This window comes from Eupeodes corollae, chromosome 1, assembly GCF_945859685.1.
Source record: "Eupeodes corollae chromosome 1, idEupCoro1.1, whole genome shotgun sequence".
In the NCBI taxonomy this organism is placed as follows: domain Eukaryota; kingdom Metazoa; phylum Arthropoda; class Insecta; order Diptera; family Syrphidae; genus Eupeodes; species Eupeodes corollae.
In genome coordinates, this window is record NC_079147.1 from 12509484 (window position 1) to 12536301 (window position 26818).

Here is a 26818-nt window from a genome sequence, read left to right on the forward strand (position 1 = left end):
ATTGCTTGTGCAAATACTTGTTTAGAAAATCATCCAACGAAATCTCCTTTGATTGAAATCAAAAAAATCATCATTATACAAAAGTACAGAGTTTTTAACACAGTTTTCAAATTTTAAAATAGAACATATTGCAATATGCAACATTTCAATATTAATATTATCTACAAAAACTAAATCTAACAAGCTGGATTTTCAAAGCACTTTTTTGCAATCACATATTTTTTTGGACAACGATGGAATTTCCAACAGGATAATGCACCAATATAAACCGCACGGACAACAAAAGCCTGGGTTAAATGGCAAATTGTGAATCTATTACCATGACCTCCCATTTCTCCTGACTTGTAGATCATTTAAAACTTGTGGGGATGGGTTTCAAGAAAAGTCCACGAAGGAGGACGACATGATTAAAAAACCGAAGAGATTATTAAAGCTATATAACCGTCCTGGGCCCAAATTTCGCTTAATAATCTGATAGCACTCCTTGAATCTATACACCAGAGGTTACTTAAAGTAATTCAGAAATCAGGAGGCAGCACACAAAAAAACAGGTAATTTAAATGACTTTCGGCAATAAAACTGTTACTGATCAACTTACTTCAACATATTTTTTTTGCAAATTAAACTAAATGCAAACGTCAAAAAAATTAAAATTTTTAAAAATACCTTCGAATAAAAAACGAAAAATCTGGGGTGCAACCAACACTGATAACTTCCCATCATGCCTGTCAAAGGTTTGTAGGTTTTCGTGTTTTGTTAAAAAAGTTGTCAGTTGAATTATTCTATAAAATTAAAAATAACCAGCAATATTTTGCATATGATGAAATGGTTTGATTTCAAAATCAATTTTTGTTAGCTAGATTTTTATTCGAAAACAAATTCTTCCCAAATTTATAAGCATTTTTTAAAAAACGTTTGAAAAACGGACTGTTTGATTTTTATAAAAAAAAAATTACTGAATGTTGAAAACAATATTTTCTGTGAGATAAAATAAGTTTGAAGCCAATATTTTTAATTTTTGAACAGATATTTGAGTCGAAAGTATATTTTTTTGCCAAGTTCTAGCATTGTTAACTTCCTATTGGAAGTTATTATAATGGGTCCAATTTCTCGAATTGAAAAGTTTGACATTTCTCCAAGTTTCAAGGTCCCTAGAGTCGAAATAAAAGATTGTTGGAAATATGTCGGTGCGTGCGTGTGAACGTACGTTCGTAATTTCGTGACGTTTTCTTCGTCGTCCAAAGCTAAACAACTATAAGTAACTTCGACTTCAATTTTGTAATACCGATCATAATGCAGAAAGATGAAGAAAGGACTCTCAAGAAAATTTTGTAAGTGTTTTTTGTTTTTCTATAGGAGTTTAAAAAAAAAGTGAACCTTTTGGTAAACCGTAAATATCTCACGAACAAATGAAACAAAAGAATTGAACTAAATTTTTATTAAATATTGTAGAGTAATACCAAACAAGTATATTTTTGGAAAAATCTAATTAACGCAACGAAGTATAAAATTTTTAATATCAATTTAAATTTTGAGAAAAATCGAATTGACAGTTTTTTTTTCATAAAAAAAACCTAATGAAATTTTTACTTAAAGTTATTAAAAGTTGAATTTCTACTCAAACATCTTTTAAAAATATTGTTTTCAACATAAATTCAAAATTTAAGAAAAATCGAATAAAAGTTTTGTTTACAAAAAATAAAAACATACACAAAATTAATAAAACGTGGTAAAACCAGATTTTCGACTCATATATCTTTTCAAAAATTTAAGATATAGTTTTCAAATCAATTTTATTTAAAAAAAATTGATAACGGTTCTGATGTTCTTCTCGTGAATAATAGAAATATTCGCTTCAAAATATTTTCATTCATCCAATTTGTATTTTTTATATTAATTAATTTTTAAAAATTGGTTTTCCAATACAAATTTCGGTAATCAAAATGATTTTATAATCAAACTCTCTTATCATATGCAAAATATTGTTTATAATTTTGAAATTTTTAAGAATAATTTAACTGATAACTTTTTTAACCCAACACGGAAACCTACAAACATTTTGATGGGAAGTTATCAGGGTGGGTTGCATCTCAACCTCTTCTTTTGTTGTATGTTTTTGCTTTTTGTACGAAAAACTATAAATTCAATTTTACTCAAAATTTTATCGGATGTTAAAATAAATAATAAATACACAAACAAAAATTGGCTTAAAGCCTCAATTTGTACCAACTTTTTGTAAAGTTTTGCTTAAGTTCCTATATTTTATAAAAAAAAACATCAATTAAATTTTTCTCAACATTTAATTGAATGTTGAAAACAATAGTTTTGTTTAAGATTAGTTTAATTTGACGCCAATGGTTTACATATAGTTTTTGAAAAGATATTTGAGTCGAAAATCAATTTTTACCAAATTTGTATTAATTATTGTTTAGGTTTTTTTTATGAAAACTGTCAATTTGTTTTAATTTTTTTTTTATTTATAAAAAACCGCTAGTTGTATTTTTTTCTAAAAATATATTTGTTTGGTATTACGTTACAATATATACTATAAAATTCAATTGCAGCGTTTTCTAGCGTTATTGATTCGTGACATATATTGAAGGTCAACAAAAATGTTTACCTTTTTTAAATTACAAAGGTAAAAATACCACCCTCTCAATTCTTTCCAGAGTCTTTTCTGCATCTTTCTCCATTGTTATGAGTATAACAAAATTTATTTGATGTCGATTTCTCTACTGGTTCTTGAGCTATGGATCCCAAAAATAACTTCGTGGACGTACGGACTTACGAACTTATGTAAGTACATGCAGACATATCTCTCAAAATCTTTTATTTAGACGCTAGGGACCATAAATTTAGTTTAGTTTAGTTTATTCATCAAATAAAGTTACAATAGGTCCTTTAGTGATTACTAGATAATATAATACATACAATTTAAAATTTGAAACATTACCACCAGCAAAGTTATAGAATTAACAATAAATTTGATTTAAATAAATATCTACTAACATAGAAATCAATCATGTTGCAAACGGTATTTGTTGCTCTTAATCTCCTGGATATTGGTTCATTGGAAGCATACAAAGTTCTATGACATGGAACATTAGAAAATGGTTGGTTTCGAAGCAATCTCGCAGGAACATTAATCCCAATTAGAGCTTAAATTTGTGAACAATCAATATGATTTTCTACTATGTCACGATTGAACATAACCTCTGTATACTTTCTACGAATGTTAAGAGGCAAAATACCGAGTAGTTTACACCTCGTTTCATAGGTAGGAAAATCTATGCCCCATTGAAGTCTTTTAACTACAACTCTCGTAAATCGTATTTGGATCTTTTCGATTCTAAATGAATGAAGAAAATATGAATTATCCCAGATTATACTGCTCTATTCAAGATTAGACCTTACAAACGCAAAATATAAACACTTTAAGGTGTGCGAATCGGAAAACTCCTTTCATTGGACTGTCTTTAGCAACCTAAAAATCTATATGCTTTACAAAGTTAAGTTTTTTTTATCAAAAATCACACCAAGATCTTATTTAAAGGTTATAACGGACAATGGCATATAATTGATTTTATAGATAAAATTATTTGGACGATGGTTTCGAGAACACGTTAGGCTTTGGCATTTTTAAATGTTCAAATGTAAACAGTTAGCTAAACACCAGTCCGATAAAACATCAAGATCTTGTTGCAGAAGAAAACCATCATGTTTAGATTTTATACAACGAAATACCTTAAGATCATCTGCGTACATCAAGCACTTTGAATTTAAAAACATATCAGAAGTGTCGTTTATAAACAACAAAAAAAAAAACAGGACCAAGATTGCTTCCTTGCGGGACACCCGATGTAACATTTACCGGTACAGAAATGATGTTATTTACTGAATACGATCCCTTAAGTATGAATTTAGCCATTTTAAAAAGTTTGAGTGAAAACATACTGTATTTATTTTCATAAGTAAAGCATCATGATTGACTCTGTCAAAAGCTTTAGAAAAGTCAATATAGACAACATCATACTGATAAACTTTCTCAAGTGCATTCAACACTTAATTACTAAAAATAGTGAGGTTAGTTGCAGTGGATCTAATAGCTACAAAACGATGTTGGTATAGTGAAATCATTGCTTTGAGAGAAGGAGTTAATTTGTCATACACAACTTTTGAAAAAATTTGGGAATTGTAGCAATTTTACAAATTGGACGATAGTTTGAAACATCTTGCCTACCACCTTATTTGTAAATAGGTGTGATTGTTGAACGTTTCCAAGCATTTAGAAACTGGCCATTTGCAAGTGAACGATTAAAAATGTAATCGCACACATTCGTTAAATGATTGGTGAAATTCCGTCAATATCACGTCGCTTATCACCCTTAAGCTTAGACAACGCTAACTCAATCTCAGAAGTGGAAAAACTTAAACTGCTTATATTAATAGGAGTATTTGAAGAGTTTATATTTGTAGCATTAGGTAAATTAGGACCACTGAAAATGTATAGCAAACAAGTTACATACAACAGAGATGTCAGATGATGTAATGCCGTCATGGCACATACGGTTGCGAATGCCATTTGATTGTTTTCTATTATTTATAAACCTCCAAAAACGTTTGCTATTTGTTTTTAAATCACACTCAACAGAAAACAGATATTGATTGTAAAGAAATTTATTTAAAGTATCGAATTCTTTTTGTAAAATTCGATATCTTAATAAATATATAAAAATCCAGTGTCATAATGTTCCCAGTGAACTCTTCATCAAATCAACCGATTTCGATGAAAGTTGGCAATTTATGTGTAATTTGGTCTAACTTAAGATATAGGATAGTTTATATTTCCAGTAATGGTCTAAACTGTTTTCATATATGTTGCAAATGAAAAAAAATTAATATAAAATCTACTGTTCTAATTATATGTGGTCATTATGTTTTCTGAAATATATTTTGACTTTGACATAAAACTCAGCTGATCCCAAAGTTAAAATCGGTGAAATGGACAAAATATGTAAGTATTTCCAAGCGCTAAAATTTCGCAATGAAACACCTGGCATGTGTTGTGCGTCCGGAAAAGTTGTATTTCCATTACTTCCTACTCCACCTGAACCTTTGAAATCATTATTTTCTGGCATTTCAAATGATTCAAAATTATTTTAGGCGTAAGACACGAAAGTTTAATTCTTGCTTTCAAATGACATCATTTGGACATATAAAATTTTCGATCTCTCATCTGATGGTCGTAATTTTGAAACAACATTTAAAATACAAGGCCAAGTGTACCATAAAATTGGATCATTGATGCCAATGCCAAATGAAGATCCAAAATTTCTCCAAATCTGCTTCATGGGCAGTTGTGAAGAACGTGTGACAACTCGATGCCAGTATAATTTTATTGAACAAGCAGAAGAGAGAGAAATTATAGTATTGTTGGAAATATTTTTAGAGAACCGTAATCATCTGGTTCAACTGTTCAAAAGAGTATCACCAAAATTGAAAAATGACAATTATCAAATTGTCATCAAAGCGGACAAAGTACCATCAGGAGAGCACGCTGGCAGATTCAATGCGCCAACCGTAGATGAAGTTGCTATTATTGTGGTCGGTGATCAAATTGACAACAGATCCATTAAAATTACACACCGAGATAATACAGTGAGTAGAATTTCAGATATACACCGTTTGTAGGACGCACTCCAGTACCCATTGAAATTCTGGCAAGGACAAGATGAATATCACATCAATATCAAACAGTGTGATCCAATCAATGGTAATGAATAAAGTAAAAAAGTTAGTTCAATGAATTACTACGCGCATCGATTAATGATTAGACATAATCAGGACAATTATATTCTTCGATATCGTCAGTTGTATCATCAATACGTTGTAGATATGTTTGCTAAGATTGAAAGCGAACGTTTGCGATTTATTCGGTTTAACCAGGCTAAATTACGATCAGAGGAATACTTCAACTTACGAGATGCTGTTGTTGGAAACATTGATGGATGCTTAAACACCAATGAAATCGGCAGTGCAGTTATTTTACCTTCAAGCTACATCAGTAGTCCACAAAACATGCAAGAATACATTCAGGACGCGATGACTTATGTCCGTCATTACGGGCGTCCAGATTTGTTTATAACATTTACGTGCAATACAAATTGGATCGATACAACGTCACGACATTACTGCACGAGTGTTTAAACAAAAATTAAATGAAAATGAAAATGACGAAATAGTACGATACCAAAAATGGGCAGATACATTAGCAGCAACGAAGCTATCTGGCGTATGCTTAGTTTTCCCATACACCACAGAGAACTATCTATCAAACATCTTGCAGTGCATCTTGAAAATGGTCAACGTGTATATTTCACTGAAGAGAATGTTTTTCAAAGAGCATTTGAACCACCAAAAACGACGTAAACTGGATTTTTCTCACTTTGTCAAAAAACTGATGCCTTTGGCCAATTGGCAAGAACATTATTGTATACCGATATTCCATGCTATTTTACATGGAACATGTCAACTAAAAAATGGGAGCCACGTAAAAAAAGAGAACCACATCCTTCTATATAGCAGGTATATTTAAAGCTAAGACACTAGTGCGACTTTATACAGTACATCCAAAACGGCGTGAATGCTTCTTTTTGCGTTTGTTGTTGGTTAATGTTCCTGGACTCTCTTTCCAATTTTTACAAAAAGTCATTGGTCCAGTGTTCAGTACGTATCAAGATGCATGTCGTGAGTTGCAACTTTTAGAAGATGACAATCGTTGGGATCTGACACTTGCTGATGCAGCTTTCACGTCTCGCCAAGTTGTATTCGTCAATTATTTGCCATCATCTTGACGACATGTTTTCCAACACAGTCATCTATACTGTGGGAAAAATATAAAAACTACATCACTGAAGATATACTATTCCGACTTAAACAAACAAATACAAAATGTATAATGAAGCATTGATATTAATTGAAAACTTATATATTATGATCTCAAATTCATCACTTAGTCATTATGGTATGCCATTACCTAATAGTCCAGACTTAGTATATAGTGATTTGCAGCGAGAAGAACAATTTAATAATCTTGAATTAGCTACAATTGATGCTAATAATGAACCATTATTAACTGATGAACAAAAAAAGAGGCTGGGATGCGACCCACACTGATAACTTCCCATCCCGTCTGTCGATTTGTCTTGCTTCTAAGTTTGTCTATATGTACTCGTACCAATTTCTACCAAAATTGCGTACTATTTTTTGTAGATTTTTTTTAATGAAAAAACGGACTGTTGGATTTTTATATACAAATTACTGAATATCGAAAACAATATTTTCTGTGAAATAAAATAAGTTTGTAGCCAATATTTTTAATTTTTGAAAAGCTATTTAAATTGAAAGTAAATTTTTACCAAGTATTAGAATTGTTTTTTTTTAGAGTTTTATTTTTTGTAAAAAAAACTGTCTATTCGATTTTTTTCAAAATTTATTGAATGTTGACAACAATATTTGTTGAAAGAAAGTTGTTAAAAGAAAATATCTACAATTTTTGGAGAAATATTTCAGTCGAAAATCAATTTTTACCAACTTTTATACATTTTTTTTTAGGTTTTTATTTTTTGTAAAAAAACTGTGAATTCAATTCTTTTCAAACTTTAACTGAATGTTGACAACAATATTTTTTGAAAGATTAAAGTAAATCAAAGCCAATATCTCAAAGTTTTCAAAAGATATTTGAGTCGAAAATCAATTTTTACCAACTTTTATACATTTTTTTTTTAGGTTTTTATTTTTTGTAAAAAAACTGTCAATTCGATTTTTCTCAAAATTTTTCAAAATGTTGAAAACAATATTACTCATAAGATAAAATAAGTTTGAATCCTAAATTTTAAGTTTTTGAAAAGATATTTGAATCGATATTCAATTTTTACCAACTTTGAGTAATGTTTTTTTTAGATTTGTATTTTTTATAAAAAAAACTGTCAATTAGATTTTTCTCAAAATTTTGTCAGATATCAAAAACATTATTATTCGTTGCACAAAATTGTTTTGGAGATGAAATCATATTTCAGTCGTAAAATTTTGGAGGAGTTATATTTTGAGTCTTAACGTTTGTTTAAAAAAAAACATAAAGTTCTTTTTATTTGTTTATATTTTCTTTTCTTTTTATTTTCTTTATTTATTTATTATTTTTATTAATTAATGATTTTACAATTATTATTTATTATTATTAATTGCTCACGAAGAGGCCGCTGTCCATAGCAAGGCTGCACCTCTTTTAGAGCTTGTTGTATTAAGACTAAACTTATAAAATAATTAATGCTATCTTGTGAACTATTCCACATAGTGCTTATCGAAACGCAAAGTGTCTCCCGTGGGAGAAGAATGCACTTGTTTACAAAATATTCATATTTCACTTTGAATAAAATGAAATATGAATATTGTTCTTTTTCATTTGTTGGAGGAACGGGAAAAGGGGGTGTATCCGTTTGTGGATTAAGAATGCTATGTAAGCAAAAAAATGGTGGGAACCCGTTATGGCTTATGTTAAAGTGCCGTTAGGCAAACGGGCGTGTGAGGGATAGTGGGTTTACCGTTATAGGTGGAGGCTGAGACGTCACTCCTCCCCCCTTAAGATTCTGCTCCGAAGAATCAATATTTTTAACATTAACTTTAATATTTGTTTTTCTGTTTTTGTTTTTTGACATGGTGAAAATTATTAAAATTAAGATTGATATAACAATGCAAGTTGTTCCAATATTTATGTATTCATGCGTGATTGATTTTAATTTAATTTCTTCTATCAATTTTCGATTTTCAATATTTCTATAATGTAATGTTTCTGTGGAATAGTTCATCATAATATTTTTTACTGTTACATTTTTAAAATTCGGAATTATAAAATTATCATAATATAGAAAATTTTCGTACTTAACGTTATTTATTTCTAATTTACAGTTTTCGAATCTTAAAAAGTTATTTCCTATTATATTTGTATTATATTCATGACAATTATGGATTATTTGCGTAAATGTTAAATTTTTCGTTATTACAATATTATTAGTTATTTGTTTAATTTCTTTGAATTTAATAGTTAATTCCATATTTTCATAATTAATATTACCATCAGTTATTATTTTTTTATATGATGTTGCTAATTCTAAATTGTTATTATTTGGGATTGGTTCGATTAAAATTTTACAAAATTTTTTGTCAGAATACATTGGAATTAGTAGTATAAATATTATTTGATTTTCGTGAATGATTACAGTACTTTTTATGTTAGCCAGTTTATTTAGTGTGATATTGAATTTTTCTATTTCTTTTAATGATAAAATATCGTGCCCTAAAACTCCTAGTTGACTCATAAGAATGTTTTCCTTAACTTTTTTGACTTGGTCTTTCAATAATTGGATATCATATTGAATTTGGTAGGCATGTTGCATATTAGCTATTTTCTGCAAATTCTGCAAATTCTTTGTTAATTGTGTTGCCTAAACTAGTTAATTGGCTTTTAATTTCTAACTGCTGTTCATTAATATGTTTTGTAATGTTGTTGATAGCCTCATTGAAGTTATGGTTGATTTTGATTTGTTCATTTAATCCTTCAATAAGATTTTTAGTATTTTGTTCATTTGTCTCTAAAGTTTGTTTGATTTCTAGTTCGTCGTCGTAGTCCATTGTACCTGCAAGAATTTTGAGTCCTTTCCCTACTATATTTACGAGTCCTCTTTTTTTTCTGTCGTGATTATCTAATAGTCCTTCAATGTCTTGTTGTAATTGTATAAGGCTGTAAGTAAGTGTCGGGTAATCATTTTTGTGGTTTAATTTATTTATATTGTGTTCTATTATTTCTATATTTTCTATCCATGAGCTAATGTTTACGTTATGTAGTATTTTTGTATATGTTGTTATGACTGGAATTTGTTGGTCTCTAATTATAACAAAGCCGTTTCCTGAATTTAGGTTTCGTATGTCAAGTTTCTGTCCATTTGTCATTGTCGAAAGCATTGTCAGTATGCAAAATAGTACCTGTAAAATTGTAATTCGTCATTGTTCATATTTGTATTTTCTTTTAACTTGAGACTTATAAAATTTACTTCCTTTTTCGTTTTGTAAATAATCTTTATCTAATATAATTGGGTTTGATTTTGAATGGACTGGTTTTAGTTTATTGCTAACTCTGTTGCTTAAGTAAGTGTGCTTGTTTAGTGTAAGGTCTATATCTTCCCTATTATTGTTTATTTTATTAATATACTTTTCTTTATTTTTATTCACTAATTCTATAATTTTGGGGTATTCTATATTAGAAATGTTTCCGTTTAGAAAATCTAAAGGCTTCCTTTTAGTAGTTGAGTGAATGGTGTTGTTATAAATTGCGACTGCATTTAAAACTTTGTTACGTAACGTATCTTTATTATTCTCATCAGCAGAGAACGTTCGAATATGTTCATTCAAAGTTGAATGGAACCTTTCTATATCGGAGTTACCTGATTTCCTATACAGGGTGGTGATGTGTAAGTGGACATTCTTTTCCTTAAGATATTCCTTAATAACTAATGAGGAGAAACCTGTTTCTCCGTCGGTCACAATTTTGTTTGGAGTTCCAAAATTTGAAAATCTTTTTTTCAAAGTATTAAGTAATTCCAACCACGTTCTGTGTTTTATTTCGAAAACAGTTACATGTTTTGTGAACTTATCTATCATCGTGACATACATAAGGTTTATGTTCGCGTACCAAATATCTATGTGGATGATTTGGTTTGGTCTTTCGGCAGTTTCTGTGATCTTTAAAGGAATTTTATATGGCGATCTTTCGTATTTGCTTTTATTGCAAATCTCGCAGTTATTTATGAATTTTTGTATTGATGTTTTAAGACCTGGGCTATAATATACGTTTTTAATTTCCGAGTAAGTTTCGTTTACTCCACGATGGTTAAAGGCCTTATGTGTACTGTTTATAACGTTAAGGACTTTTTCTTCGTCCTCTAAATCAGCTAAAAATTTACTACACTTAATTACTCTTAACAGTTTATTCTTGCTAAAATATTTAACGTAAATATCTTTAAATTTGGCGAAAAGATGATCATGTCTTGAGAAAACTCCGACTATTCCTTTGGGAGGAATGAATCTTTTCATAATGTCTATCATGAGTTTTTCGTTGAACCTTTTCATTTCTATAACTATCCTTTTTTTCTTGAAGGGATAGTATATTTTATGGTTGTTCATGTTTTCTGTTTCGTTTAAGATAATTTGCGTTTTATAAATATTTACTGGTGATTCTACAATGGGGATATGATTGCTGCTATCCTCATTTGCACTGTGGATAGTTGCAACCATAGACTCTACATCCTCGTTTAAATTTTCATCTGTGTGAATAGGGTTTCCTACATTTTCGTTGTAGAAATTTTCCATTTTTGATAACCCATCCGCAACTTGGTTATCCTTACCTTTAACGTACTCTATCTCAAAATTGTACTCCTCGAGCTTAATTTTCCACCTCTGAAGTTTAATATTGGGTTCTTTAAGAGAACTCAACCAAACAAGTGGACGGTGATCTGTTTGAACTGTGAATTTCCTACCGTAGAGGTAGGGTCTAAAGTATTGCGTGGCCCAAACTATCGCAAGCAATTCTTTTTCTATTGTGGAATATTTAATTTCGTGATCGTTTAGCGTCCTGCTCGCGTAACACAAAGGGTGATTGTTTTGTGATAAGACGGCGCCCAAGGCGAAATTTGAGGCGTCTGTTGTTAGAACAAATTTTTTATTGAAATCTGGGTATTGCAGGATTGGGTCTGAAATTATCAATTTTTTGAGATTTTCGAAGCTGTCGATGTATTCTTGATTCGTAATATCAATTTTTGTGTTCTTCTTTAGAAAGTTAGTCATTGGTTTTGCAATTTTTGAATAATCCCTAATAAACTTTCGATAATAGCCTGTGATTCCCAGGAAAGATTTTATTTGTTTAGAAGTTTTTGGTAGTTTATATTCTTGTATCGCGGCTACTTTGTTTGGGTTGGGTTTTATACCTTCTGTTGTTACGATGTGACCCAAAAATTCTGTTTCTTTTTTAAGAAACTCGCATTTGTCCAGTTGTACTTTTAAATTTACTTCTTTTAATCTCTGGAATATTTTGTTTAATGCTACAAGGTGTTCACTAAGGCTAGTTGAATAAATTATTATGTCGTCTAGGTATACCCAGCAATATTTGCCTATGTAATCTGCAAGTATTGAATTCATTAGCCTTTGAAATGTGGCCGGTGCGTTTTTAAGACCAAAAGGCATACGGATAAATTCATAGTGTTCGTCATCTGTGGAGAATGCAGTTTTTGGTATGTCCTCTTTTGCAATCTCAATTTGGTGGAACCCTTTCGCGAGATCCAACGTTGTAAAATATTGCGCTCTGCCTAGTTTGTCAAATATTTCGTCCATGTTGCGCATAGGGAATTTGTCATCTATTGTTACGTCGTTGAGTTTTCGATAGTCTACCACTATCCTCCATTTCTTTTCGTTTGATGCGTCTAACTTTTTGGGCACTACCCAAATTGGAGCTGAATATGGCGAGTTACTTCGACGTATAATGCCTTGTCTTAGCATTTCTGATATTTGTTTCTTTGCTTCAACTCTGTGTACTTCCGGATATCTGTATGTCTTGGAATAAATAGGTATCTCATTCACCGTTTTTATTTGATGCTTGATCGCATTTGTGAATGATAAGTCGTTACCTTCTTGGTAGAATATCGAAGCGTTACGAGAAACGAGGTTTAAGACGCCTTTTTTCTCTTCTTCGTTAAGATGATTAACCTTTATTTGGTCCATAATAGGATTAATGTTTGTTTGTGTATAGTATATTTCGTGTATAAGTACTTCCGGTATTAGATTCTCATAATTTTCGTTTTTCTGGTTATCTGAGTTTACTTTAGTTTTTGAATCTACTTTTTCGCAGAATTCACTTTTTTTGTTTTCTTCATTTTCGTTGAAGAATATTGGAATTTCCTTATCTTGTACTATTAAGACCTTTTTATTAAAGTCAACAATAGCCCTGAGTGGAAGTAAGATATTATTTCCAATCAAACCATCGTAGGTATCATGGAACTTGTGTTCCAGGAATTCGGCTGTTTTATTTAATATGCCAAACTCTTTAAATAATGGTATTTTTACTTTTGTGCTCACGTTAATGTCTGAGCTTGCAGTTTTTATTTTAAATGGTTTGTCTAGTTTCATTTGCCACTTTGGGTGGCATAAACCCGGATTAAGAATACTAGTCTCCGACCCCGTATCGATGAGTATTCTTAATATGTATTTGTCGTTTTTTGTTTTGACTACTATATAGGGAAGTCGGCCGGTAGGCTTTCTTCCTGAAAATCCTGGGTCTGAATGTTATTAATTTGTCTCTGGTATGACGCGGACAGTGTGTCCATTGGTTCTGAGCTCTGAGTCTTATGCTGAGCTGAATTATTAGTATTGTAGCGTCCTGAATTATTAGTCCTATATTGACTAGAGTTATTAGCTCCATATTGTCTTGTATTATTAGTCCTAAATTGTCCTGACTTGTTCTAGATTGGTTAGAATTGTCCCTATATTGTCCTGTGTTATTAGTTCTAAATGGGTTTGAGTTATTTTGGTATTGTCTTGTGTTATTAGTTCTAAGTTGGCCTGAGTTATTTTTGTTTTGTCCTGTGTTATTAGTTCTAAATTGGTCTGTAAAATTGTTTCTAGTATATGCATACCCTGTTTCAAATAATATTTGCATCGCGTTTTCAAGATTGTTTGGATGTCTGTAATGCAATAAACCTCTCATAGGCTCTGGCAATTTGTTAATGAATAATCGTAGTGCTGCATTACAGTTTTGTTCGACTTCTGATGAGAAATTATTTGGGTAGGTTATTCTTACTTTATTATTAAGACGACGTAAGATCATTTTTATTTCATTATAAAAGTCATGGCTATTAGTTTTAAACTGAACAGATCTAAGGTCATCGAAGAGTTGTTTAATTGATTTCCTATCACTAAAATATTGTAGGAATATTTGTTTCAAGTCTTCCCATTTTTGAATAAAATTATTTATTTCTACGGCTTCACGAGCTTTGCCTATTAACTTGCCCTTTATAATTTCAAAAAATATTACTTGGCTAGTATCATCATATTTGTGCAAAATTGGGTATATTCTATCAACAGAGTCTAAAAAGTTATATAAATTTTCCCTACTCCCATCGTATTTATTTATATTATTTAAATATTTTAAAGGATCTATATTTATTGATAAAGGTGTTACCATTCCTGTTGTGGTAAGTCTTGCTCGTGCTGCTGCTAATGCTGCCGCTGCTGCTTCTGCTGCTGATGTTGATTCGGTCATGTTGTTATTTAGTTTTATATCACTGAATAATTTTGCTAGTTCTTCTATGTCCATACAAATTTTTTTTTTTTTATAATTAATTTTTATTTTTTGTTGTGGGATTGCACTTTCTGTCGAATTTGTACTTAATCGTACTTTAATATAACGTTGTTTGTTCTTGCTCGAACTTATTACTTTATATTACTTTGTCGATCGCGTTGTTCGCGTTTTGTTCTTAATCGAACAGACCGCTTTATATTACTTTATCGATCGCGTTGTTCGCGTTTTGTTCTTAATCGAACAGACCGCTTTATATTACTTTATCGATCGCGTTGTTCGCGTTTTGTTCTTAATCGAACAGACCGACTGCGCCAGTTATATTTTGAGTCTTAACGTTTGTTTAAAAAAAAAACATAAAGTTCTTTTTATTTGTTTATATTTTCTTTTCTTTTTATTTTCTTTATTTATTTATTATTTTTATTAATTAATGATTTTACAATTATTATTTACTAGCTGACCCGTGCTCGCGTTGCTTCGCAAATTGTAACCACGAACATTTTTTGATTATTAGTATTAGCATATGAAAAATTTCTCAATGGGACTGAGCATATTTTCTACAATAATATTAATTTTAGTTTATATGTATATACGTACCGTATATAATTAGATTTCACATTGGAAAAAAAAAGAGTTTGTTCATGTTTGTGCATATTATAAATATTTTTTTATTTCAAAGCCTCCGGATATACAATATTTGCAGTTATATTACTGCGAGGAAGAAGTATGCATTGGTTGCTTTTTGAGCCTACCCTGGAAAGAGCAACATAAAGCTGACCATGAGAGAAGACATTTTCCCTAAGGTCGACTCCAATAAATTTAAACGATTGACCCTGAGCCTTGTTAATTGTCATACAAAAGCATGGTTTAATGGGAAATTGCACACGTTTAAATTGAAAAGGGAGATCTGTTGGTATCATTGGTATCCGGGGAATCAGGCCATATTTTCCTACTGCGGGTCCGGTAAGAATTTGGACTTGTATTATATTTTTTAATAGCTTTTTGATTTGGAGTCGTGTGCCATTGCACAGATTCGGAGGATTGAGATTTCTTATTAGAATAATTGGTGTACCAATTTTTAAATTAAGTTGATGTGGCGGCAGGCCTGCTGGGTTGAGTGAATTTAAAAACTCATGAGGGTAGTGCACACTATCATTATCATCAACCACAGTGTCAATTGCATTGTATTTATGCGACTCCGTTTTAAGATTCTGAAGCACGTATCTGTTTATTTCATCTACTGAACAGTTTTTTGGTGACACGATAGCTCTTTCGCAAAACCAAGAAAATGGTCTTGATTCTAACGCGTTCAGGTCTCCATACACACACTGAATAAGTTGTTCTGTGCTATACACAATTTTTCCGAAGCTTTCGTTTAATTCAATTGTATTTGGACCCATGAAAGTATGTTTTCCATCACCAATTCTTAGAAGTAGAGACGCGAACTCAGAAGTATCAGTGTTGTTAGTAAGCTCTACTCTCATATTGATTTTAAGTTGAAGTTTTTGTACATATCGCCAAATAGAAGACGACTTAACGCAAGATTTGATAATATCGGCTCGAGTACCCTTGGGAATCACTGGCATTATCTGTCTAAAATCCCCAGAAAAAACCATTGTGACTCCACCCATAAGTCTTGACGATGATCTTAAATCTGTAAGGAGTCTATTCACAGCCTCAATATGAGCTTGATTACTCATCGTACATTCATCCCAAATGATAAGGTCCGCTTTTTGGAATACTTTTGCAATGGAAGTGGTTTTTGAAATAGAGCATGTTGCTTCTTTATGGGCAATGATGTTAATTGGCAGCTTGAACGTAGAGTGAGCAGTTCTGCCTCCACTAAGCAATGTTGCTGCAATCCCAGAAGAGGCGACGGCAAGAACAATCTTACCTTCTGATCTATATTTCGCTAGTAAAAGATTAATCAAAAAGGTTTTACCAGTACCTCCAGGCGCGTCTATGAAAAAAAGTTTTCCTTTATGTAAATCTACACTTTCTTTTATTTGGCTGAAAGCAATTTTTTGTTCCGAATTCAGTTTTGGTAAATTTTCCTGCACGTACTGATGTAGATTTTGTTTGTCGTATTGGATTTCTCTTGTATATTGATGCTGTTAGTCCATTTGGTTAATCCTTGTTGGTTTTGGAAGTCCATACTCATCAATTCGCTTATCACTTAACATTAAAAGTTTATCTTCGATCAAAATTAAACCTTGATTGAAAATGTCATCAGAAAATAGGAGCTCGTTATTTCTTTGCTCAGAACGTGCTTGATATAAAATATCTTCACACATACTTTCTTTAAATTCTTCCCACAAACTTTTTGGTTCAGTTGGCTGACAGAACATAAGCAAGATCGCAAACAAATCTCTAATCTGTCGTGGTGACTGTGTTGCGGAGGCATCAACCAAAGCGTATTTCCAGTGTTCATCATCTTCGAGAAGTCCCAACTTTTTGCACGCAGCTTGGTATGTTGGTTGGATTTCGCCGTTAACAGTTCTGATCATTTTAAAAGAAACTGGTCCACGAACATTGTGAAGCAGAATCCGTAAAAAAAAGCATTCACCGGAATTGGGGTGAATTGTGTATACTCGGCCAAGAGTATCGTCTCGTTTTATTCCTGGATATTCTGGAACCACTTTTCCTTGCTTACGACGGTAAAATTGTTTGTTTTTCCAGGTATAGTAAGAGGGTACATCGCAATATAAAAGAGTTTTTGCAAAATTATCATTCCTACAAAGTTTAAAAAATTCTGTTAGCGTCGTTGCGGGTGGGTTCTGTGATATTTGTTGAAAGTTAGAATCGTTGAAGGTAACTCGTTGGCCGTTTTCTAAGTGCACAGCTAAATGATACACAGCAGGATAGTGGTCATGAATAGGAAATTTAAATATTCGCCAGAACGCTTCTGAAGTGCTCAAGTAGCGACCATTTAAGTATTTTTCTACCTCATTCTTTGGATCTTTTATTGCAAAAGTAGCTTGGTCACTTCCCTTGTTTATGTATTTTGTTAAATATTTTATAGCCTTTACAGAGTGGCAATATTCTACATTGATATGCGCTGAAAAACATCTACTTAAAATAGGAGAATATGGCACAACCCAACTATTATTTATTTCCTTTGTACCAATGACAGCAACTTCACCACCTTTCTCCAAGGAACGTCGACGGTATTGTGGGTAGCCATCATCCTGTTTGTGTGTTGTGTATCAACGACCGTGGGTACCGTTTCGTACATTTACCATCAGCCATGCATGGAGATTGGGGATTAAGGTCACCACAGGGTCCATGTATCATGTGCTTGCAAACAATTTCGTATAACAATGGATCCTCGTCCTTATTAGGTATCTCAGCTCTTATAATAGAATCAATCTCATCAGGCTGAATTTTACTTGCAAGCCAAATCAGTATATGGGCATGTGGCAAACCTCGTTTTTGCCATTCAATGGTCAACATGTAGCATTTTGTCTCGCCAAAAATATGATTTTTGTGAATAAACTCCATCATTTTGTTATATTTTAGGTGAAATACTCTTGCAACGATGTCATGTCTATCAACAGATTTCTGTCTCGAAAAAAGCTCAGTTTTAATATCCTGCCACTCTGGTTTGCAGGTCATCGTGATGAAGAGATCTGGACGGCCATGTTTTCTCACATATGTCATTGCGTCTTGATTTTTTTCGTGCAAATATCTTGGCGATCCAGTAAAAGTAGATGGTAAAATTATTTGTTGACCTACATTCCGAGGGTTGACGTTAGCGTCATTGTTAACAGCATCTCTTAAGTGAATATAATTTTCAGCTCTTAGAGTTTTCTGATGTGTTCTTATGAAATTAAGTCTCGCTGATATCATTTTGGCGGCCATATCAACAACAAACTGACTGAAAAGCTTGCGAAATAAAAGCAGAAAATTTGTTTCATTATCCCTCACCATAAATCTATAGGAGTAAAATTGCATGCACGAAACAGTTTTATTTAAATTGATTTGACCGGTTGCAGGAAAAATTGTTGGAATGCCTATGCAATAACCGTCTTCACCGCAAATAAACATTAAAGGGTATTGCAGCGGATCATATGAACGATGGAGCTCCGAAACACGCTGTAAACGTCCGTCACGCCCATGCAGAACAATGTCTCTAGGACCTTTGTCTTCATCCAACATTAAAACAGCAATTTCGTTAGTTGTTGGAGCATTGTAACGACCACTATGCTCGTTTGCAGGTTTATGATCTGCTTTAATTATAATCTTTAAGTTTGACAAATTTGGAGGTGCATGTTCGAGAGTAGTCTTGAAAGTTGATATATATACATTTTGAGTATTTAAGATATCTTGAAGTATTTCTATGATTTGCCGTTTGAGATTAGGACCCATGTTTTGCCGCAAAGATATTTGATCTGCTTCAGAGATAAAGTATATTTGAAGGAAGCTTGGATTGCTTGTTTGCAGTGCCGGATTAGCCTCAAGGCAAACTAGGCAGCTGCCTAGGGGCCCCGCTTGAGCTAGGGGCCCCTCGCTCTGACTACGAACAAAAAATTTTTTTGGAGATGCACCTTCAATAAAAAACAGCATTACATTTTTTATACTTGCCATAAATATAAGAAAAAAGAACAACAAAAAAAGAAACAGTGTATACGTGTTTATAATGAATTATGACTCCCATGCCCCATTCCATCCTAATGGGCCCAACCCAGCGATGCCAGAATGAGAGATTTTTACCTTTTTTTTTCGGATTTTCGACAGTCAGCTCAAATTTTTTTCACGTTTTAATATCTAATAAAAGTTAGTAGGAAGTACAACTAAAATTAACTTTCGAACAGATTCGAAAGTAGCACAAAGTAACATAGCAGGGCCCCAGAAAAAAACAATATTTTCAAATGTTACAAATACAAACGCATTAGCACAAGGTCGAAGTGCAGTTGGATAATACATTTTGGGAGACGAACCAAAATGAAATGAAAATAAGTATGGATATTATGTACATAATTTACACCCCTATTCTGGCAAACCTCACAAATCACAAAAACCTCACAAGGTGATCATAACTTGATTTTGTGAGGATTTATTTCTCACAAACTTCTTACTAAGAAAAATCCAACTTGTGAGTTGTGACCTCCCTCAGAGCAGATCACAAATTCGAAAGTTTTTGTGACGCTTAAACCTCACAAATTCAAATTCAGGTCACCTTGTGAGGTCGTCATAACTTGTGGTAAATGTGTTTTTTTTTAAACTTCTTTTTCTAAAATTTTGACTTTGAAATCGATTATCTCGAAACCAATTGATTAAAATAACTTGATTAAAAAATTAAAGAAATAATAAAGCATTTTCTAAGATAAACAGTATTTTTTTTTATTTCTTAAAAACTTCAAGATATTTTTTATCCTGGTTTCTCTTTTTTTTTTTTTTTAATTGGGCATTCAATTTAGAAAAGAATTTGTTGGACTGAGGTACTGGAATCGCTGCGGAAACTTAAGGGGGAAATCCCACGACAGCTTTTTCAATAATTTTTTTTGGAAAGCTGAAACACTGAGGGAAAAAGGTTCGGTTCTAAAGGTCACATAAAGCAAAGTTGTTCATCTTTGAAAGATTTATTAAAATTTGGAAAAGAACACGATGTTCTTGACATACGAAAAAACATAATGGCGCAAAATTTTAAACGATTTACCTAGTAAATTACTAAACTAAAGATAATTGAATGAAATAAATTTTATTGTTTAGCTAACAAGGTAAACAAGGCTTAAAATATTTGACGTTACAATTTCTAAATTTGAACAATTGTAATTAATATATATATATTTTTTTTTAAATTTTTTATTTTTTTTTGTGTTTGTCCGAAAGCTGGTGCCTGTAGTGTAGACCCATTTCAATTTTGTTCAGTTCTGGCTATAGAAACTATGAAAAAATGCATAAAACCCAGTTTTGATCTATTTGAGTCGTTTTTTTTTTGATAAAAATGGTTATTACAAAAAAATCTTATAGGCATTAAATAAAGTAAAATGTTTAAAAATGATTTATTGTTTTTACCTTTTCAGAAATAATAGCTAATTCAATTTTTATTTTTTTAAATCAAATTTTGTTCTTCATTTTACTTTTCTTTTTGATTAAGATCTCAAAACTTGAGATTTTTCTTGTAAAAAATCAAGGTATTAAACATTAATATTTGAATTGAACTGCTTATTTCTATAAAGCGTAAAGGAAAACTCGACATATGGAATGTTTCTATTTTTTGTATGCCCAACATTTTGTAAAAACTACAAATTAATGTAACCAAGTTTTTTTTTTATTGGGTGAACTTAAAAACGAAATGATTGTGCTTTGTATTTGTATGTTGTGGGTTCTCCTTTAAACAATTGTTTCCCTTTCCTTAAAGGAACGAAATGTCTGAAGAAAGCCTTAAGAATAAACACCTAAGTGGTTCAGAAAAACGCAAAAAGCGCCTTGAACAACAAAACAAGCGAGATGAAGTGTTAAAGAAGACATACAACCTTTTTCAACTTGGATTCAGCCGTCAATCGCCAGAGATCCAACTTTCTCCAAGTACGTCTACTGGCCAATCTTCGGATACAAACGCGGTAGAACTTCCTTCCGAGTGTTCTGAGCAGACTCAACAGGATAAAGAAACATCTACTTCGAAGTGTGCAGACGGAGGCGAGGACGAGGTCCAAATACTAAATCAAAGCATTGAACAACTTGGAGTAGAATATCAGAATGACATTGGAATATGGCAAAATATTAATAACGAAATACAAGATTTTTGGTGTGCAAGAGATCCAAACGAATGCCAAAACTTTGAATGCGATTTTTCTGCTTCAAGTCGATAGTACGATGATACCAAAAGATTTTTTTCTCAGTCAATGTTTTTTCGAAAACATGTAAGTGGTGGTAAAATAAAACGAGAGTGGCTTATGTATTCTCCATCTACTGGAAAAGTATTCTGTTTTCCATGTGTTCTTTTTGGTGAAGAGCAGAGTCGATCGCAATTCAAAACTGGATTTTCTGATTGGAAAAATGCGACAGACAGAATGCAAGCCCATGAGAATAATTCAAAACACCAAGAATGTGTTCATACCCTTATTAGTAGACGCCGTATTCATGGACGAATTGACACCTCTTTGGAAATTTCCATCAACAAAGAAAGAGAATATTGGACACAAATTTTACAAAGACTAGTATCGGTCATCAAATTTGTATCATCTCGTGGATTGCCATTTCGTGGGGATGATGAAATTCTTGGTTCTCAGCATAATGGTAACTATTTGGGAATTTTAGAATTACTCGCCGAGTATGATCCTTTTCTTAGTGCTCATTTAGCTAAATATGGCAATAAAGGAAAAGGAAGACCATCATATTTGTCTTCAACAATTTGTGAGGAATTGATTGAAATATTCGGAAACCGGGTTTTAGAATTTATTGTGAACGAAATTATCGAAGCTAAATATTTCTATATAAGTGTCGATTCCACACCAGACATTTCTCATACTGACCAGTTGACTGTAGTGCTGAGATATGTCAAGTCAAACGGAGAAGTAGCAGAACGTTTTCTGGCCTTTATTCCAATGGCCAGTCATAAAGGGGAAGAACAAGCAGAAGCAATTTTGAAATTTTTAAATAAATATCATATTAACATCAAAAATGCGAGAGGGCAGTCATACGATAACGCTTCAAATATGTCAGGTTGCTATAATGGCCTACAGGCGCATATTAAAAAAATTAATTCTCTCGCACATTACATTCCATGTGCATCGCATTCCCTAAATTTGGTGGGAGTGCGTGCTGCAGAGTGTAGCATTGGTGCAATAAGTTTTTTTGGATTTGTGCAGACCTTGTATAACTTTTTCTCCGCATCAACTCATCGCTGGGGAATAATGCAAAATAACATTGAAAACGGATTAGTTCTAAAAAAAGTATCTTTTACAAGGTGGTGTGCTAGAGCCGACGCAACGAAAGCTTGATCAAAAGGTTTCCTCGATTTTCAGAAAGCTTTGCAGTCTATTATTGAAGACAAAACACAAACAACACAAACAATTCACGAGGCTCGTTGTTTGATCAAAGAATTTAAAAAAAAAGAAAATGTAATGACACTTTTCTGGAATGCCATACTGGATCGGATAAATGCAGTAAGCAAATCCCTACAACATCCAGCCATCGAACTTACAACAGCAGTCGATCTTTTAAAATCGCTCTTACATTTTTTGGCATCGCAGCGGGAATTGTTTGATGAGTATGAAATGCAGGCAAACCAAAAAACCAACATCGAATACAGTGATGAAAATCAGAGGGTTAGAAGAAGAAAAAAGTATCATGATGAAGGAAGTGGAGAAGAAGTCTTACTGAATGGAAAACAAAAGTTTAAAATTGAAACGTATTTGCCAATATTAGATATGCTGTACGGAGAATTATCGCGAAGATTAAAAGCCTATGAGGAAATTAATTCTCTCTTCGGATTTTTAACAGATTTCATGACAAAGACGAACCAAGAGATCAAAGACGCATGTATAAAATTCATTGAATATTATTCTGACGACATCGAGCCACAGTTTACTAATGAGATGGTGCAATTCAAGTTTTTTATGTTGCAATCAGAGGATGCACCAGAAAAATCTAAAATTGTGGATGCCGAGAAGTTACTCAAAATAATTTCAGATTAAATGGTCCAATCAACGTTCCCAAATGTTATGATAGACTTAAAAATATATAGAAGTTTGATGATTTCTAACGCGACTGGTGAACGTCATTTTCAAGACTAAAACTTATAAAAAATTGTCTGCGTTCATCAATGTCCCAAAAGCGATTGAATTCGTTAGCAATAATGGCGATAGAAAACGATGTTCTGGATGAGGTAAATTTTCAAGACATAATAAGCGATTTTGTTTCAAAAAAAATTAGAAAAGTCAGTATTAAAACTTAACTTGGAAAAAACATTTTTCTTTCTTTTATAACATAATAATAAAACCAAAATTGAAACTTTTGCGTATGATTTAACTCTCCAGTTTTATAATGAAACCGTAAGTATACTGATAATTTCTAATAACTTGTAGTTAATCGAAATTGTCTGAGAACCATGAAGTTGTTATACATATATGCTTTGTTGAGATATCACTGCATATATTTACTACAGTTATTAATTTATATATCAACTGCAGACTGTTGTCTAAGATGTTTCAAATGTTTTAGTTAAGATTTATAAAATGACAGATTATAGCTGATTATTCCTCAGGAGGTTACCTACACCTTCTAACCTAGCTCAAAAAGAGCTTATAATATCGAAAAACCATCGGAAAAGGGCCAAGAATTACTCTGCTTAGGGGCCCATGACATGGTTAATCCGGCTCTGCTTGTTTGGGGAAGTAAACTTCCAATAAGGTGGTATATTTGGCCTTGGACTTTAAAAGTGGGCATGAAGTTGCCTTCTTTAATTTCTTTTCCTCCAAAAGACGTCATTTGGAAAAGCGTATTATATGACCTCAAATTATGTAGAAAATTTGTAGAGTACGGGTGATTTCCATTCAATATACTTTTTAAAGGTTCAGGTGGTTCGGCAATAGATGGAAGCTTTATTTTGCCATTATTACAGCACATGGTTTTACATTCCTTAGCCCATTTACATAAATTGCAAATATTATCCATTTTACCAATGTCTATTTTGTTGTTGTTTAAGTATGGAAATTGGGATACATAATTAAAAGCTCCTCGATTACCCAGAAACTGATTTATATTTGAAATGTTAATACTTGCTATATTATAAATTGATGTTGTTGCTGGAAGACAACCACGGCGAGTTCGTGTGGCATATGCTCGTTGGTTATTTAATCTTTCCTCCCTTTCCAATGGTTGCTCATTGCAACGTTGAGAACAAATTCTTTTTGCGCCTATGGATTTTTGTCCGATGTTAGCTTTTCTTTTAACCATTTTATATTTCTATGCGATAAAAGAAAAAAAACTAATTTAAGCTTGAAAAAATCAAAAAACAGTTCCTTACCGAAATTAACACCTTAGAAAAAAACTTGTAAAATATAACGTAGTAAAGGCCAAGCCGCACGTGAAAACAAACAAAAACATTTCAATTTTTTAGTTGAAAACAGAACGAAATTTGTGTCTATTTTCTTCTTTTCTTTCTTTTATTCATACCTACAAACGTTTTTTTGCAACCGAAAAATATAGTATGCGGTAAAAAAAAACAAATTTGTGTTTTTAATGTTCTCATACATCTATAGGTATGCGTGTGTAAATATCCATAGACACATTTTTTTATTCATCTGCTCATGTTCAGTGCAGTGCAACTGCCTTAACCTACCCACATTTGTGTGCTCTTTTTATCGACGTCATTTGTGTGTGTGTAGGTTTAGTTGATGAACTATACAATAGAGAAAAATTGAATATGTAGGTAGGTAGGTAAGAGAAAAAACGTAACTATTGAATGGAACACATATTAAGAGTGAAGGAAGAAAAGAAAATTAAAAATGTTGGAATGATGATGAAATGAAACAAAGCAGCGACCTCGCGATTGTGATGGAATCTAATTTCATGGATAAAATAAATTCAAAAAGTTTATAATTTTATAATATGTTTTTATTTATTTCTCAGGTTGTATGTTTAACTTAGAAGTGATTTTAGGCTTAAAATTTGCGCAACAATATTGACTTTATGAAGCAATGCTAATCTTTGTCGATTATTGTATAGGTTTTAAGATATGAGTGGTTGTATAAGTCAACTAATGAAAAAAAATGGACAAAAAATGTAAAATTAATAATATTTAAGTTTGACAAATAATTAATGAAAAAAAAATTAAAGCCATAAATAATCTCATAACAATAAAGAAAATAATAAAATATATTTCAAATAAATCGGTTGACTACTTTCTGAGATCATGCGTTACAAACTTTTAAATGGTTTCGCTTTTATATAATAGTATAGATATAGATAACTATCTAAATCACAATTGGCTCATTAATCGTGCTATTTTGGCAGCAAAAAATGTTGATGTAGATCTAATTAACTACCAGATACAACAATTATTACCAGGGGATATAATGTCGTTTAAGTCAATCGACGCTACTGTCGATGAAGACGAGGCAATGATTTTTCCAATTGAATTTTTGAATTCTTTAGACATATCAGGAATGCCACTACACAATCTTCGGTTAAAAATTGTATTATTCTTTTGCGTAATTTGAACCCCCCTTACTAAAACAGTACACATTTGGTAATCAAAAAAATCACCGAAAATGTTCTCGAAGCAACTATTTTGGCAGGAAAGTTTAAAGGAGAAATCGTTCTGTTACCATGCATTCCAATGATACCGTCAGATTCTCCAATACCTTTCAAAAGACTGCAATTTCCTATCCGTTTAGCTTTCGCGATGACTATTAACAAATCACAAGAACAAACAATGTCTATTTGCGGCTTAGACTTAGAGAATCCATGTTTCTCTCATGGGCAATAATACGGGGCCTGTTCACGTGTAGGGAGACCATCGAGTTTATTTGTGTTGACAAAAGACAGACTGACAAAAAATATTGTTCAACGATTGGTACTTCAGTAAACTTTAAATGTGATTTTATTTAATTTATGTTAATCATAGTATTTATTAATAAAATAAAATTAAAGATGTTATGTAAATTAGTGTTTAATTTTGTCTATAAAGTCCTTCCTTAATTACTCAGCCACAGCAACGCGTGGTCGGGTCTGCTAGTTGTTTATATAATTCACGATCATTATTAGACTTGCGAAATTGCTTTTAAACCGAATTTTTTAAGTTATTAAGATTTATGATTCTTTTATTGAACAACACAGGTTTTTGGTTATTGATTATCTTAATTTTGGGTATATATAAGTCCATCGCAATATTAAGAACATTTATGAACAATGTTTGCAAATTTGTACCATCCAAAAAATCACATATTGCATTCAAATAAGCTTAAGAAAACCAAATCAAGTATATTATTACAAGAATTGGTCCGAAATAACCTATCCATGTGTACCTTACGGCCCAAGTTTTATAGTAGCGATAAATGGCGATCTTAAGGCAACCTGGCCTGAGATCCAATAAGCGCTGTAGTGAGCCGTTTTGATAAAGTTGTATAGTACTTCATAGATTGATTCCTTGGCGTTCTACGCGAATGTGGACTGCTTTATCAAACTCTGTTTTGAATCCCTAAATACTCAACAATCTGCATGATGGTGGTCCTGATAAGGCAATAACACACTTTGTGTCTTTAAATAAGTGTCGCAGACTAAGGTTAAAATAGCAAAAACATACAAATGTTTTATTTATTTTTTTTATAAAGTACGTATACGCCACAGTAAACCAACCCCATTGTCGTCAACACTCAGAGCACATTATTATAGTGAAAGTACAATGCTTCAAAATTATGTTTTACATTTTCATTACATGAACTTTTTTGTACATTTTTTAAGTGCTTAAAA

At 32.0% G+C, this 26818-nt stretch overlaps 3 protein-coding genes across 3 annotated transcripts; 1 reads left to right on the forward strand and 2 right to left on the reverse strand.

Annotated features, from left to right (window-relative positions):
• Positions 1-15066: 15066 nt before the first annotated feature.
• On the reverse strand, positions 15067-16098 carry LOC129943199 (uncharacterized). Its single transcript, XM_056052483.1, has one exon. The coding sequence runs from the start codon at positions 16096-16098 to the stop codon at positions 15067-15069; it is 1032 nt and encodes a 343-aa protein (XP_055908458.1).
• Positions 16099-16512: 414 nt separating this feature from the next.
• Positions 16513-18766, reverse strand: LOC129943200 (uncharacterized). Its single transcript, XM_056052484.1, has 2 exons — positions 17927-18766; positions 16513-17586 (listed from the first exon to the last, which is right to left on the reverse strand). The coding sequence occupies exons 1-2, from the start codon at positions 18764-18766 to the stop codon at positions 16513-16515; spliced, it is 1914 nt and encodes a 637-aa protein (XP_055908459.1).
• A 2003-nt stretch (positions 18767-20769) lies between these two features.
• Positions 20770-23040, forward strand: LOC129943202 (zinc finger MYM-type protein 1-like). The gene is made up of 3 exons (XM_056052486.1): positions 20770-21212; positions 21270-22296; positions 22369-23040. Exons 1-3 carry the CDS (start codon positions 20770-20772, stop codon positions 23038-23040), a joined length of 2142 nt encoding a protein of 713 aa, XP_055908461.1.
• The last annotated feature ends 3778 nt before the right edge of the window (positions 23041-26818 follow it).